This window comes from Kogia breviceps, chromosome 1 (assembly GCF_026419965.1).
Source record: "Kogia breviceps isolate mKogBre1 chromosome 1, mKogBre1 haplotype 1, whole genome shotgun sequence".
Taxonomy (NCBI): domain Eukaryota; kingdom Metazoa; phylum Chordata; class Mammalia; order Artiodactyla; family Physeteridae; genus Kogia; species Kogia breviceps.
This window is the reverse complement of record NC_081310.1, coordinates 195,973,258-195,989,851: the sequence shown is the minus strand read 5'-3', so window position 1 is coordinate 195,989,851 and position 16,594 is coordinate 195,973,258. Positions and strand designations below refer to the sequence as shown.

The following is a 16,594-nucleotide window of genomic DNA, read 5'->3' as shown; positions in this document are numbered from 1 at the left end:
TACAGAACTGGGACCGCATCGTGACTGACCCACCTGAATGGAGTCCTGAACGGCCAGAGTTCACGTTCAGCAGTAGCTACATTAACGTCAGAGCACAGGTGGTTGAGAGCAGGGTAATGTCCTCTCTCAAAATAACCTTCGCCAGGAATTCCGTGTGCTTCCCACGCTTCACTGAGATTTTCTTTTGAGCTTTTGAACAAGCAAAGCAGTTTTTCCCAGGAAAAGGTTTTGCCTGAGCCACTCCTGTGTCACAGGATAAGTTCATGAGCTGCTGTCATCACTAGGCAGGCGAACATTCCACTGAACATTTCAAATACCCATAAGGATTACACAGTCCTAAGAAAACAGAACACGAGATCCTAAGAGGGTCAAAGCCCTTCGTCTCTGGAGAGGAAGCACGTGTATCTTAGGGTCCCACTGTGTTCAACAGGCTTTCCAGCCAAAAGTGAAACTTTTTTAATTTAAAAAAAAAAAAGGCTTCCCTGGTGGCGCAGTGGTTGAGAGAACGCCTGCCGATGCGGGGGATGCGGGTTCGTGCCCCGGTCCGGGAAGATCCCACGTGCCGCGGAGCGGCTGGGCCCGTGAGCCATGGCCGCTGAGCCTGCGCGTCCGGAGCCTGTGCTCCGCAACGGGAGAGGCCACAGCGGTGAGAGGCCCGCGTACCGCAAAAAAAAAAAAAAAAAGCAGGCAGCCAACCGTAAGAGTTGCAGACTTTTATGAATAGTCAAAGAATTAGATAATGTGAGGTCAGAAGCCATCTCCCTTTAGAGTTCTGAAGATGGAGGCTTAGTGACTATAAATATCTCCCGTTAGTAGATACACAGCTTTTCAATCTAGGAGGATTAAAAATTAAGTAACCCCAATTTGGTGGTAATTACCTCCTTAAATTGACACATCTTCTATCCCTGAGAGCATTCAGAATTAAAGAAAGACTTGAGAGGATAAAAAGTATATTAACATTTTTGGGGTTAATAAGAAATCAGGATTTGATATTTTTATTCCTCTTATAGTTAAAAGAATGTGCCTTACAACAATATCTTGTAATTCCAATTTTTCAAAACACCTCCACGTAGGACCGTATTTTATGCCTGGCCTCTCTAAAGAAGGCCCTGTGTGTATTCCCGTAAAGCCCCTGGGGCGGGTACTCTGAGCCCCATTTCACTAGTGAAGAAACAAACGCACAGAGGTTGTCCCTTGCAACCACCCACCTCCCCCGTGTGTGAAACTGATTCAAACGGGCGGTAAAGACTGAAACCTAAGTGAGCTTACACACAGCACTGAAATATTTAAGGCACTTCATTCACAGGTTCACTTCATTCATAGGTATGATTTACTTCATTTATGAGAAGCATTAAATGCTTTGAGAAGGTCTGTGTTCAAAGATCCCTTAACAATAGAAACCACATATTAAATTTATTTTACTTAATAAGCAAGCCTAAGGGCTTCCCTGGTGGCGCAGTGGTTGAGAGTCCACCTGCCGATGGAGGGGACGCAGGTTCGTGCCCCGGAGCGGCTGGGCCCGTGAGCCATGGCCACTGAGCAAGATATTACTTTAAAAACAAGACCAACCACAATTCAAAAATCCCTTAAAAGTGACTGTTAACATTTATTTAATTTATGAAGGGTATAAGATGTGTAAGCCGAACTTTTAAGAAGTAGTGCCATGTATTCTAATTTGTAACTTTTACAAACTGAATACCAATTTTTTAAACCAAAGCAAACTTTCCGGATAGTCTTTGCTACCAACAAATTTCAGCCTGAGGCCCCTTCTCAGGAAGTCCTTACATCAGCCACTCTTCACATGTGTTTACTGCCCAGCTCCCAAAGGCAGCACAGCTGAGACAAGGCTATTCAAGAGAGGCCGCCCAAGAAACACAAGGTGAACACTCAAGTGTGGAGTCACCACCCCTGCCGATGCTGATAAACATCTGGGGCAAAAATAACAAAGTGCCGAGAATGTCCTAGACACTCTTCTCGGTAACTGGGGTACATCAGTGAGCTCAAAGGAAAAAGATCCCTGTCCTTCTGGAGTGGGACAGCAAGGAAAAGACACAAGAGAAATGGGAATGGCAGCATTTAAACCAGGTGTGAAACGTCAAGGGGTAAGGGGACTGTGAGAAGGGGTGAGACCACAGATCAGAGGTCCTTGCGGGGTGCGGGGTGTCCAGAGGATTTCTGGATGCAGGCTAAAAGTGGGATCCAGGAAACAGGTGAATAGATTACCAGAAAACTAGATCTCTGAGTTTGAGGATTAATTGTTCATAAAAATGCCTTCAAAGGATTACTGTTTATCCATAACGTATACCTGCCATTATTAAGGGTGATTTTCAAACGGCCGCATATAGAACATTTCTGTTTCTTTTGGAATATATAGGTTAAGAATACATTGTGGTTCACTGTTTCTCATGTAGACACTTCTGCTATAACACAATATATACGTTGTTGGGAAAACCTCATGTTCTGCAAAAAATGTTTACTAAAAATAAAATACAGGGTAAGGGGCAGCTTACCCAAAACTACTGCAACTCTAAAATCAGATTACCGTTTTTTTTAAATATAAATTTATTTATCTATTTATTTTATTTATTTAGCTGCGTTGGGTCTTCATGGCTGTGCGGGCCTTCTCTAGTTGCAGCGAGCGGGGGCTACTCTCGGTTGTGGTGCACGGGCTTCTCAATGCGGTGGCTTTTCTTGTTGCGAAGCACGGGCTCTAGGCACGTGGGCTTCAGTAGTTGTGGCACGTGGGCTCAGTAGTTGTGGCTTGCGGGCTCTAGAGCACAGGCTCAGTAGCTGTGGCGCACGGGCTTAGTTGCTCTGCGGCACGCGGGATCTTCCCGGACCGGGGCTCGAACCCGTGTCCCCTGCGTTGGCAGGCGGATTCTTAACCACTCCGCCACCAGGAAAGTCCGCCCCCCTTTTTTTTTAAATCAGTAAGTATAACCTCAAGAAATAACACAGCCTAGCCCAAGCAGGCACACAGAGGTGCTGAAGGCTGCCTTAGGGAATATTTAAAGTACATAAAAACAGCATATGCTGACTCGAAGGTACCGAAGCAGTGCAGATTAACATGGGGCTTCTGTAAAGGAGAGTAAGGTGGGGTGCACCTCTCTGGAGAAGGAGCCCCAGGACAGGTGCTCATTTTTTCATTTCACTTTAAAGACAGATGAAAGGGCTCTCATTGGTGCAACAGCCAAACTGAAGGTTTAAATTCTCATCTTCTTTTTCCTTTGCTGCTAAACTATAAGCCTAAATTATACCATTTAATCGTACACTATCATTCCACCTCCTCTATCCACACACCTCTTGCCTAGCAAAGCTGCAGATGGACCAGCACAAGTCGCACGTTCCACTGACATCGTTCCTCTACTTACCTAGCACATGCCTAGCAAAACAAACTATTTATAAATATCCATATGTCGATAGGAGCTCTCCTTGAATCTGGTGACAGAGTGAGAGCCTCCTGATAAAGTGGTACACGGGGAACACATGCCGTTCTCCTGGCCATCTCTCATCTACTTCCCCCACCAAACAGCTCCCGAAGTCCACTGAGGGGAATTACTGTAGCTCCACCATGTGCAGTTTTAGGGAGAGCAATAAATCAAGATCTGTCTTTTTTGATCCAAGACACAGACATGCAATTCAAGCTTCACCAACCAAATTTACTCTTCTGAGACTGTGACTGGAGCTGAGCGACAGCAAGACAGGAAAATGCTGAAGGACACCTATTCCAGTGGTAGCACCCAGATGGAATGTTCAGTAATTTCTCCTGACCCAGAATCGGAACTTCCCTCGATCAGGCAGGTTTCCCACCCATTCTGTGTGTTATTCTACCAACAAATTAATTTTGTGTGTGACGTGGCCAATGTTCCCCAGCTTGCATTTTAAAAAAACTTGAATGAATACAATATGCTCACATTTATTAGATCACATAAACCATGTATCTTCCCTTTCAGTTGCTGGGGTAAGGTTTCAACAGTAGCCTAAATATTCTGCAACAATTTACCTCGCCCCGCTCAGCATACTTCCCATAACTGTTATGCATATACCTTTTCAACAATTCTTCATATGTGTCTAGCAAGTGAGAGAGAAAAAAATTTTCAGAAGCAGGCAAGATGTAACTAGGAGTAGGAGAAAGAAAAAGGAGCCAAGTAATTATTTCATTTGCATTTTCTAAGAAATGGGCCTATCCCTTCATTATCTTTCAACATAAGTGTGTTTATTATTTTTATTATCTTCAGTACTTTTTGCAAATGTCCATCCATTCTTGGCTTTAACCAATTCTCCCAGGCCCGTGCGGTCTTACAGACTAGCTGTGTGGCCTCTCTGTCCCCATATGTACTACAGGGAGACAATGACTGATTTGTATAGAGACTTTTGGGGACTAGAGACAACACGTGTAAAGCAAGCCCAGTGCTGGAAACGAGCGGGTGTTTTAAAAACGGTTACTTATCATCTATGATTACAGCTGAGCCCACGCTCCGCAACGAGAGGAGCCGCCGCGATGAGAAGCCCGCTCACCGCAACCTAGAGCAGCCCCCGCTCGCCGCGACTAGAGAAAGTCCGCGCGCAGCAACGAAGACCCGACGCGGCCGTAAATAAATAAATACATAAAATTTTAAAAAGACACACACACACAGCAACAACTCTAGCCATGAAAGAGTATCTTCCTTTTCTCCCTTTTTTGGATCTGCCTAAATTCCACTCTGCTGTAAATAAGTGACAGGTATGCTGGGATGCTGGTCCTCTCAACCCTCAAGGCAATGCACTCATTTTATATTTGTGCATCAACCTGAAAAAGACCGGGAAGCGCTGGTCTAGGTTAGTGGTTCTCAAATTTTAATGTGTATTTAAATTACCTTTTGAAAACAAAAATTCTGACTCCGTAGGTCTGGGGTGGAACCTGAGACTGTGCATTTCTAACCAACTCTCATGGGACGCCCGCCTGTGGCCAACCTCAGGCACTCCAGCAAGCGTCTGGAGGACGTGTCTCACTGTACTTAAGGACCCTTTCCTTATGAAACAGAAAAAGATATGGTTAACGAGTCTCAAAATTCTACCACCTTCCATTCTTTTGGTTAGAATAATTTTAGAAGTTCCTCTTGTTTCTTCTACCCTCATAAAGTAGTAACTTTGTATGTGCGAGAATCTTTTTTTACATATATTTAGAATTTGAATAATTTCCTAATAAACACTTCAAAGGCAATCATTTCTTGAGGCTTGGGAAAAGTTGAAATAAAAATTCAAAAGAAACAGAAAAAATAAAAATTAACGCAATCCACAACTAAAAGTACACATTATAGGGATTAAAAGTTATAGGGATTAAAAATAAGAAATACAGGGCTTCCTTGGTGGCGCAGTGGTTGAGAGTCCGCCTGCCGATGCAGGGGACACGGGTTCGTGCCCCGGTCCGGGAGGATCCCACGTGCCGCGGAGCGGCTGGGCCCGTGAGCCATGGCCGCTGAGCCTGCGCGTCCGGAGCCTGTGCTCTGCAACGGGAGAGGCCACAACAGTGAGAGGCCCGCATACCACAAAAAAAAAAAAAAAAAGAAATACATTTTCACAACTAAGAGAGCTGAAGTGGTCATTAAACCTTGGGTCACTCAAACCTGAGTCCACCACGTAGCAACAAAGCTCTTCTTGCCTGTTATGGGTTGAACTACATCTCCCCAAAATTCATACATTCACGTCCTAACCCTCAGTGCCTCAAAATGTGTCCTTCCTTGGAAAACCAATCACTGCAGACGTAACTAGTTAGAATGAGGTAGGGCCCTACTCCAATGACTGACGTCTATATAAAAAGGAGGAATCTGGTGAGACGCTAAAACAGGCACACAAAGAGAATGCCATGTGAAGTCTGCGGTTATGCTAGCACAAGTCCAGGAACTACCAGAAGTTAGGAGAGGCCTGGAATAGACAGATTCTTCCCTTGCACCTTCAGCAGGAGCATGACCCTACCGAGGCCTTGATCTCGAACTTGTAGCCTACAAAACTGGGAGACAAGAGGTTTCTGTTGTTTAAGCTACTCAGTTTGTGGTACTTTATTATGACAGCCCTTGCAAACTCATGCACTCTCACTGCGCTTCTTCCCAGGTTAAAAAAAAAATCTATTAAAGGTGACTGTGGAGATAGGCAATCATATCACAGTCTGGTGTGTGCGCCACGTGAAGATTCTGGACTTTGTCCGACTAGCAAATGGGATCCGCTGAAAGGCTCTAAGGAGGTTAATATTAGATTTATTAAGTGCAAACGAACTTGTAAACAAGTCAAATCACTATCATCCCTAAAGGTTCCTTTATGCCAGAATTCATGTTTCTTGTTACACAGAAAATATTCTCACCATCATCAGAAAAACTCATGCCCCCTCCCAAATAAGAATGCCTCAAGAAGACACCTTCACTTTCATGTCACTTCTACCTAAAATTCTTCTACATATAAAAGACACGGATAAAAAGCTGCAGATCAAATGAGCTTTTATTTTCTCCTAAAATGTATGTCCTGGAACACCAAATGCCAGAGTTTTGTTCACCTTTATTTTAGAAAGGAAATGTTTATCTGTGTGATTGCAGTAGATAAGCTTTCAATTATTCAGAAAATCAAGGCTCTGAAACCAAATTCAGCCTCTTAACTGGTCAAAGACCAACCCCTCAGTGAAGAATCAGCAGCTAAATGTTAGGACAGACCATTTGTTAAAATGCTGGTAACTCCCTTCCCTCCTTAAATAGAAACTTGAACCAAAGGGAGACTATACAGTTTTTAAAGTTTCAACGTTTTAACTTTCTTTTTTCTTTTTAAGTAAATTTCTCATTGAAGTATAACAGACATACAGCAAAGTGCAAAGCATGGTAAATTCTCACAAAGTGAACAAATCCATGTAACCAGCACTATCACCACAGAACAGAACATGACCAGACCCGAAAGTCCTCTCCATGCTCTGTTCCAGACACCAGCGCCCCATCAGTGTAACTGCTACCCTGACTTCAAAACACCAAAGAATAGTTTCACCTGTTTTTTAACTTTATATAAAAGGAATCATACAGTATTATACTCTTTTGTGTCCACTCAATATTATGCTTTGATTAACAGTCTCCTTTTAACTTCAATAGTCCATGGGTGGGTGGGTGGGTGTGTGTGTGTGTGTGTGTGTGTGTGTGTGTGTAATTTTAATTCAAACTAGATTCCCCAGGTTTTATTTTGTTTAGATTTTTCCAGCTTAGATTCCATTTGCATCAAAAGGAATTAACATCTCAATGTTCAATATAAAATCAATTCTAGTTTCTAGGTCCTTTATCAGTTCAAGTCCCCAGTTCCAAACAATAAGGAAAATTTGCAAATAAAAGGGGGAAATGTTTTATTTCACCTAAGATTTCATAAACCACAAACTTGAAAGTTCTTAGTCTTTTATAAGTAAAGTTTATCTTCATGAAAATTTTCGCTCTTTGTTTATGAAAGCAGAAGAACCAGAGATATAACAAACTTGAAAATTCTGAGTCTTGGATTTTTTTCCTCCTCTCTTGTATGTGATGGAGATTTCTTTTATTCTACGAATATGTCTAGGGTAAATGGGAGAATCAAAAATTATCAGTTGAAATGACAGAATACAAAAAACGGAGAACCAGCTTAATAATAAGCACATTTTAAAAAACACTTTCCTTATCGAAATAGCAAGCAAAAGTGATCTGCCAAAGTGAAAAAATATCTCCCAATGATTTGAATTTTTTTTTGACTCTTTTACCTGATCAAGAATAAATGAATCACAGTATCTAACTGAAAATAGTGAATATCCTATTGGTGGGAATGTAAATTGGAAAACAGCATAGGAGTTTCTCCAAAAATTAAAAATATGACTACCATTTGATCCAGCAATTCCACCTCTGGGTATACATCTGAAGGAAATAAAATCGCTACCGGGAAGAGATATCTGTACCCCTAGGTTCACTGCAGCATTATTTACAATAGCCAAGACCCGGAAACAATCTAAGGGTCCACTGATGGACGAAGGAATAAAGAAAATGCATAGGTATACAACAGAACATTATTCAGCCACTAAAATAAAAGACGGAAATCCTGCCATTTGCAACAACACAGATGAACCCGGAGGGTATCGTGCTAAGTGAAAAAGTCAGACAGAGAAATACTGTATGATCTCACTTAGATGTGGGATCTAAGAAAACCAAACTCAGAAACAGAGAACAGATTAGTGGTTGCCACAGGTGTGGAGGTGGGGGATAGGGGCAGGGGAAATGGGTGAAGGCAGTCAAAGGGTAGAAACTTCCAGTTATAAGGTGAATAAGTTCTGGGGATGTAATGTACAGCATGGTGATTATAGTTAAGAATACTGCTGTGTATATTTGACAGTTGCTAAGAGAATAGATTTTAGAAGTTCACACCACACACACACACACACACACACACACACACACACAAACACACACAAAAATTGGGTCATAATGGATGTATTAATTAACCTCATTGTGGTATAATCATTTTGCATTATATACATATATAAAATAACTATGTTATACAACTTAAGTTTAATGTCATGTGTCAATTATACCTCAATAAAGTGAGGGAAAAGAAAAAAAAGCAGAAAGAAATTTGTATGCCACCCACAGCAAACTTGAGAAATCAATACTCTATGCTAAAGAGGCCCATAAGGGAAATCAGGCTGCACACAGCTGCGTAATGAATCAATTTGTTACCGTGACAGTCATCTCAGAAGCAGAGTAATGGTTGATAGACAACAAAGAAGTCAGATTAGACACAGATGCAAAATATAAACAGAGCTCCTCAAGGTTTCTGTTTTGGTTTTTATTTTATAACAAGTCTGTTAAATCATCCATTGGGAAACAAATGATTCAAGATGGACTTCCAGAAGCATTCTAACTTTGACATCATTTATCTGTCAAGATATTTTTGAAAAAAATTTTCAGAAATTTATTTATTCAACAAATACTGGGAGTTCCTTAGTGGTCCAGTGGTTAGGACTTGGCGCTTTCACTGCCGTGGGCCCAGGTTCAATCCCTGGTCGGGGAACTGAGATCCCACAAGCCAAGCGGCGAGGCCAAAAACAAAACAAACAAACGCAAACAAACATTATGGAATACACACTATGTGTACACTATTGTAGATTCCAGGAATTCAGTGATAAGCAAAAACAGAGTTGCTGCCTTTATGGAAGAGAGAGACAGCTATTAATCCTAAAATAGTAACAGAAATAAATAGGAAATTATTACTGTTATAAGTTCTAGAAGAAAAGATACATAATGCCAGGACAGTATCTATTAAGGAAATGTGGAAAATGTGGAAGGGGAAAGGCAATGACACTGGAATGGGAGAAATGAAGAAAGGATAGCAGTTAAGTAAGTATGTCTGTGTGTGTGTTGGGGGGGGGGAGGGGGAGGGGGTGGGGGTCGGTCACTAACCTGAGGCAACAGCGGGTGCAAAGACCCCCGAGGCAGGAGGTAACATGGGCACTGTAACTCAAAGTCCATTACGCTGAGCTTCTAAGGGCAAAATAAAGGTAACTCCAGACATGACGAGCAGGAACAAAAGAGAACTGGCTGTAACCAGGCCTGAGGTTAAACCTTAGCCAGTGACAAATTCTAAATACCCAATTTCTCAGTAAAACCTCATTCTTCTCAGACCAAATAATCTGAACATAGGCCTGTCCCCCTAGGACAAGGAAGTATAGTTATATAATAGTCTATTTTTATCTTCACGGTATCACTCACTGCTAGGCTCATTCTTAATGACATTTTGGGGGGTATTTATAATTTATACTTAATTTGAGTATTAAAACCAATTCAGAAAAGGAAAAAGAAAAAAATTAATTTGTGATCTACATCCTAAAGAAACAAATGAGAATTATAACAATACACTGAAGAGATCCCTTATGATGCCCCATAAAGTCCCTAGTGAAACACTTGAGATACAACTAACTACAGAGAGTCTCTGCAATTGGGTGAGAATAATGGTTTTTCATCACTAACAGAAGATGTTACTTTGCACCAAGAAAGAGAAAGACCGGGGCTTCCCTGGTGGCGCAGTGGTTGAGAGTCCGCCTGCCGAGGAAGGGGACGCGGGTTCGTGCCCCGGTCCAGGAGGATCCCACGTGCCGCGGAGCGGCTGGGCCCGTGAGCCGTGGCCGCTGAGCCTGCGCGTCCGGAGCCTGTGCTCCGCAGCGGGAGAGGCCGCCACAGTGAGAGGCCCGCATACCGCAAAAAAACAAAAAAACACAAAAAAAAAAGAAAGAGAAAGACCAAAAAGAAAGACGAAGGAAAGAAAAGAATCAAGTCCCGCCTGGGAATCTAACCACAGTGCCCTACTTCTGATTCCTCAGTTTAGATAAACCTAAAGAATAGGCACTACTTTAAAATCCTCCATTGAGAAAGAAGCTATTTGGAGAAGTCATTTAGCTTTGAATGCATAACCGCAAAAGAAATGAAACCACTGAGAAGGTCAGAAACAGTCTCCTTACCAAAGAGTGACTCTTACTTACTCCTACTTACTCTTACAGACGGGCAGGACCTGGCAGGATGCAAAGCCCAGGCCACAGCTGTCAGCCACCCAAGCACAGGGGCACCTCACAGGAAGTAGTTATGCTCTGAGCGCCAAAGAAAACTTTCATAGCCATTTTTGGTTGTCGTACATCCTTTATAACATATTTAGCTTCCAGAGAGGCTGTATCTCTTTCACATTTCACAAAGGTCCTCAGATTTACTGAAACAATGTCTGCCTCCCTGACTACACAGTTCTTCCCCAAAACAGGAACCTGCTGTTTTGAAAATAAGCCATTAGCAACCTTCCCCCACAGTCTTCTAAGCGCCAAGCAGGAAGGATTTCCTTTCATCCTGTAGAACATGCAGTATGAATGTGCAACAGTTCTCAAACTAGTTTTCTCAAAAATGGTTTTTCTTAGGGAGATACTCGGCAGCAACAGGATGCCACAGGCCCACAAATGGGCAAAGTGGCAGATTTTTTTTTTTCAATGCTAAAGAGGTTTCCTGAACTGCAGGACTTCTCAGAGTCATTAATTATGACTCTCTCACATAAGGGACAGTACGTGCAGCATTTCCCACATGTTCTGACTACAGATATTTTGAGGAAGCAGCCCCACTGACACAGCAGTAACATTCCACTGAGAAAGGCTGGCATTTAGTACTGCACAAGGCAGCCAGACTTTTGACAGTGATCCAAAAGATCACAGTATATACAGTACCCCACTGAACTGTTATGCATCAAGAGAAGAGGCTAACAACATAAGCGCTTTCCTTATTTCTAAGTTATCATCCTGTAATCTGTATCTAAAGGAGTTAACCCATTCTGTTCCTTTCTCATGACCTGGAACCACACAGGTTCATAGCGAGCAGCCTGTGTAAGTCTTCAGTGGCTATAAGAAAACCTGACTATCCAACATCTAAGTCTGAATCAAAGATCCTGATTGTACTGTAACCTACACGTTACCAAATCGCTACAGCAGAGCTCCAACTTCCCCCAGACCTCAACTCTGATGATTTTATATCCCATAAATATCTTCTCAGTTAATCATCAACCAAAACACAGCTGTGAATACAGGCTTATCTGTGTAATTTCTAACATCGATTACTTTTTGACATTCAAACTAACTCCTTTGTGGGGAAGAAGTCGGATCCTTTATGTGAAGTGGAGCGGTTACAGTACTCCTCAGCAAAACAACGGTACCAGGTGAATGACATCGTCTCTTTAACCTCCCGCTCCTGGAAAAACATCCAACTGAGAGGCTTTTAATCTGTTAATTACATCTCATGAAATTCACATCATTCCTCAGCACTGTAAGTAATTCAAACAAAATGACTTTAGCTAGTTTTACTGACTTCTGTAAGAGAAGTGCCTCAATACACACGATACGTCCTATGGAAAAGGAAGGTTCTGCTGGTGTTCAACAGGCTCTGAATCACCTGTCTCCCTGACTCTCATCTGAAAGCTGGGTCTCTCTCTCTCTCTCTCTCTCTGAACAACTGCTATAAATAACCTCAATATACTGAGTGAACACACAGTACCTTTCCTGGAAAACAGGGCAGGTTAGTTGGCTTCATCTAGTACCACTGATTAGAGACCCGGGAGATCAATACTTTGGAAAAGGAGGTCATCAGGAGGAATAAACCTCAGTCTGAAGGCCATTAAAAACACCTTCGAGCTCCCGGTCACTCCTGAGCCAACGTAAAATGTCCTGTTCCCGAGAATTTTAAGGTTTACGTGTCCCACTGTGTCCTCCCATTCCGCAGGGTCTCAACCCAGCCCAATCGGTGCTGAAGACAAAAGGCAAAGGGGGAAGTGGAAAGAGGAAAGTACTGGGCAGGTGGCGGAGCGCAAGAACGAGCAGGAGAAGGCGAGGCGAGAGCGGCGGGCACGGCGGCCGGGCCGGGAGGCACGTGGAGGCGGGCACAGTGAAGGACGAGCGGACCCGGCTGACCCGAGCGGGCAGCTGCTCTTCCCGCCTGGCGTGTTCCGGCCCCAGAGCCCTACCCACTCTTGCGGGCTCCACGCCTGCCTGCATCCACGTGCTGACATCCTTTCTCTACCACAAACACCGTAAAGACCCAAAGGCGCCTCACCTCCTGGTCTGTAGACAACATCGTCCTCCGTGATGTAAGACGTTATCTCCCCAGTGTCCGTCCTCTCATAGCGAGACTTCTTCTTCGGGGGCTTCTTCTTGCTCTTCTTCGCGGACTCCTCCGTGGTGGCGCTATTGTTGTCATTGTCCTCATCTTCGCTGTGATCGCTCTCGGCGTAATTTCTGGCTCCTCCTTCCAAGGTACAGCTCCTGCGTGGCCTTGAATTCTCGCTCTCTCGCGCCTTGTCTCTCTTCTCTCTCTCCCGGTCCCGGTCTCGGTCCCGGTCCTTCTCTTTCTCTTTGTCTTTGTCTTTATCAGCGGTCATGATTCGCCACGTGCCTTCTTCTGTCCTCTCACGGCTGGGCCTCCGTGAAAGGTAGACAGTAAGCCTGGGCTTCAGTCTTCTGAATTTCTCACTCAATCCCAGGGAAAATCCGGCCACTCCAACAACCCCAGCGTTTCAAAAATGCTATAGGAGAGGAAAGAGAGAGTGAAATTGATTCTCCTTTAACATTCTCTCCCGAAAATAACGTTCTGTTAAATGACTCACTTACTCATGCTTTGGCAACTAAAACTTCTCACTGGCAATAGGAAAAAAAAAGGTAGGACAAGTGATATCAAGTTTAAATATAGACAGTTTTTGGCCTCAACTAGCATATGGTTTGGGATTTTCCATCACACCAATAATGAAAAATGTCTGAATGTGTAAGGGTAAACTATGCTTTCTGTATACAAATTGTTTTCTCTAACTTTCAAAGGAAAAAGTAAAGTGTACCCTAGTAAACAACATATAGTGAATACAAGTATACAAAAGGGGGCTTCATAACCCATAACATTAATTTAAAAGGGAAAGAACCTATAGTTAAAATTATTTCCACCTGCAAAAAAAAAAAGTAATTTGGATAGCCTTGGAAAATGTCTCAGGGTGTCTCACAGTACATTGTCTTCTGAAGACTCTTTCTAGCCACTTCTCCAAATTTCCAGAGCTCCTCTCAAGAACAAACATAAGAGCTGACTCAAATAAAAGTGACAACCTCAAAGCAAGATTCCTTTGCCTTCAATTACAATTTTTTACATCTTCTAAGTCTACGTACTATCCTAGTTATTTTCCAGGAAAAATGGTTTCTCGAAAAATATATTATCTCGGTCTTAAGAAAATATAACAGCTTCCAAAAACAACCTTCCATCTTTAGGGAATATTAGGTGGTTTATACATTCTTCCAAATTTCCACTGTTAATGGTTTCCCTAACAAATTTCTCCCCAGAACTAAACCCCAAAAGGAAAGTCTGAAGGTCTGAAGAATGTATAATGAGAAGAGTAAACCCCAAGCTCCAACCCAACACAATTCTCATAAAAAATGTTAAATAAAACTTTTATTTTATTTACATGTCAGTTTTGGAACAGTCATAATAACCAGTAATTTATCTTTTGCAATCTTTTACCATCCTTCCCAATATCTCATTTTTTCAACAATCTGTACCAAACATTAAATACGTGCCAGGGGTTCGGAACTAAAGACACCAAGAGAGAACACCTCGTGGTCCTTGCCCTCAATGCTCTAATGCAAAAAGAGGAGACAACTGATCAACAGGAGAACCATCTCTTTCTCATGCTACGAGGGCCAGAAAGGAAACAACACACACAAAGAAACGAAAAATCGGTCCTCTTTACTCAGACAACAACAAACAAGTCAGTTTGTAATTACATGCCTCAGATGCAGAGAACATTCTCTTTGGTCATGCCAAAACCATAAACACTATCATATACTCTCTCCAAAGCTCTTAGGTCAAACTTGATACCAGAAAAGACCTCCACATAAGCACTTCGAATATCCTTAGGTATTCAGGAAAATTTTTTAAATGTTAACAACTTTTGGGTGAGAGAACAATGAAGGAGCAATAATGCCAACAATCTATAAGCAAAGTCAGAAGGATGAAAGTATGTAGCATAAACCTAAATTGCTTCCTTTTACATAGGAAATGCACTTTCAGATAGGATTTCAATTTTCTAAACATATTTCCAGAAAATGAAAAATTATTCTAGTGCCTGCAAAAGTTCTGCTTTGATGAATCATCTGCTAAACAGACAGTAAAAAACTCCCAGGTCCCTGTAGACCACTAGTGTTAGCAATTGAAAATGCACAAAGAGACATATTACTTTCTCCATCTGGCTTAAGTTTAGAGCCTGAACAAGCCAATCATACAAGAAAGAAAACCATCAGCTAATACAGTTGTTAAAACATTCCTCTTTGACACTGAAAACATACCAAGGCCTCCTGGGAATCTAAAAAGAACAAGAAGCTTAGGCTGAAAACCTCTCAGATGCAGTTCAGGACAGACATACTTCAGGTAAGTTCAAGAAAAAAAACTCATTCTCCCTAGGGTTAACAAGATAACTGCTCCAGAAAACTGTGTAAAAATATTATTTCAGCACTTTTAAAAAAGGAAAAACAAAACAAAACAGTAAGTCCAAATTGTACATTCAACATGACTCCCTACAAAATCATATACTGTATTTCTATTTACAAAAAAATTTGAGTTGTTTCTGCCAAGAGTTAGCAAGAAAAATTCAATAATCAACAGAGAAAGCATCCACAAAATGAAATCCTCTACGTGTGTGTGCGTGTGCATGTATCCAACCTTCAGACAACCAAGAATACTGATAATCCACTACCATTTACATTTGGCTATAAAATAAAGCTCAGTGGGGATATATTCTTCTCCTCTGTACTTACCACACTATTCATAATTTTTTGAGCCTCATTATAAAATGACCAACACGCAACAATAATACAACATTTGAGGAAAGGGACCCAGAGAGGAACCAGGTGGCACAGAGAAGGGGAGCTGTCGCTTCAGTACGCTAGAAACGATCTACACAGTAGACAATACAACAGCATCTTTAAAACAGCAAGGGGTTTACAAAGCAGGTCCCTGCCATGATCTCATTAGATTCTCTCTGTCTACAACTCAGTGATGTGAACCAGACATAAGTCACCACTCCCACTTTTCAGGCTACAGGAGGAGAACTAAGAAGAGATCATCTGCCAGTGAGTCTAAAGCAGGTCTCCCCGCAAGGTGAACCCCATCTGACCTGATGCCAACCTGCTGCTCAGGTTATAATCTGTATCCTCAAAGGTGCCAACCTTTCCTACATGTATCCTTGCTGATAATTTGCACAGACAGTTTTAGGAAACACACTCACTTTAACCTCTCCCCACAAAACAAGAGGTACTCTTCTCCAGTAAGACAGACAAGAATATTGAAAATATCTTGTCGATCCACTACTCAACCCAGTTAAACAGGAAACACAGCAAAAAACACTTTAATAATTAAAGGATGGGCTTCCCTGGTGGCACAGTGGTTGAGAGTCCGCCTGCCGATGCAGGGGACACGGGTTCGTGCCCCGGTCTGGGAAGATCCCACATGCCGCGGAGCGGCTGGGCCCATGAGCCACGGCCGCTGAGCCTGCGCGTCCGGAGCCTGTGCTCTGCAACGGGAGAGGCCACAGCAGTGAGAGGTCCGTGTACCGCAAAAAATAATAATAATAATTAAAGGAATAATCGAATCTAAAACATTTCAGATTCAAAACAATCTTCATCTATTCATCGAACAAACGTCTACTGAAATGCCCACAATGTGCGGTGTGCTAGTTACTGCCCTAGGTATGGGGAAAACAGCAGAGAACCAACAGCAGAGAACCACATACAAACATCCCTGGCCCTTGTGGAACTGATGTTCCAGGAAGCGGAGAAAGAGACACACACACACACACACACACACACACACACACACACACAATATTAAAGCTCTTACATGGGGAGTCCAATGGGGACAAGGGAGTATAAGAGGATTGCAATTTTAAATGATGGTTAAATGATGGTCAGGGAAGGTCTCACTGAGGTGGCTTTGTCCCAAGTAAGAGTGAGTACAGAGGAAGCACGGAGACCATTCCAGCAGAGGGGAAAGTAGGTGCAAATGTCCAGAGGCAGCAGTGATTC

General features: G+C 42.5%; 1 protein-coding gene across 7 annotated transcripts in view; it reads right to left on the bottom strand.

Moving 5' to 3' along the window:
* Window positions 1-16,594, bottom strand: part of RERE (arginine-glutamic acid dipeptide repeats) — a 418,432-nt gene that overhangs the window by 253,601 nt on the left and 148,237 nt on the right. For all 7 annotated transcript variants that reach the window (XM_067018162.1, XM_067018153.1, XM_067018161.1 and 4 more), the window contains exon 2: window positions 12,594-13,062. In XM_067018162.1, the coding sequence (XP_066874263.1) occupies window positions 12,594-12,918 (325 nt within the window). In that variant the 5' untranslated portion in view covers window positions 12,919-13,062. The remainder of the gene's footprint in view (window positions 1-12,593; window positions 13,063-16,594) is intronic.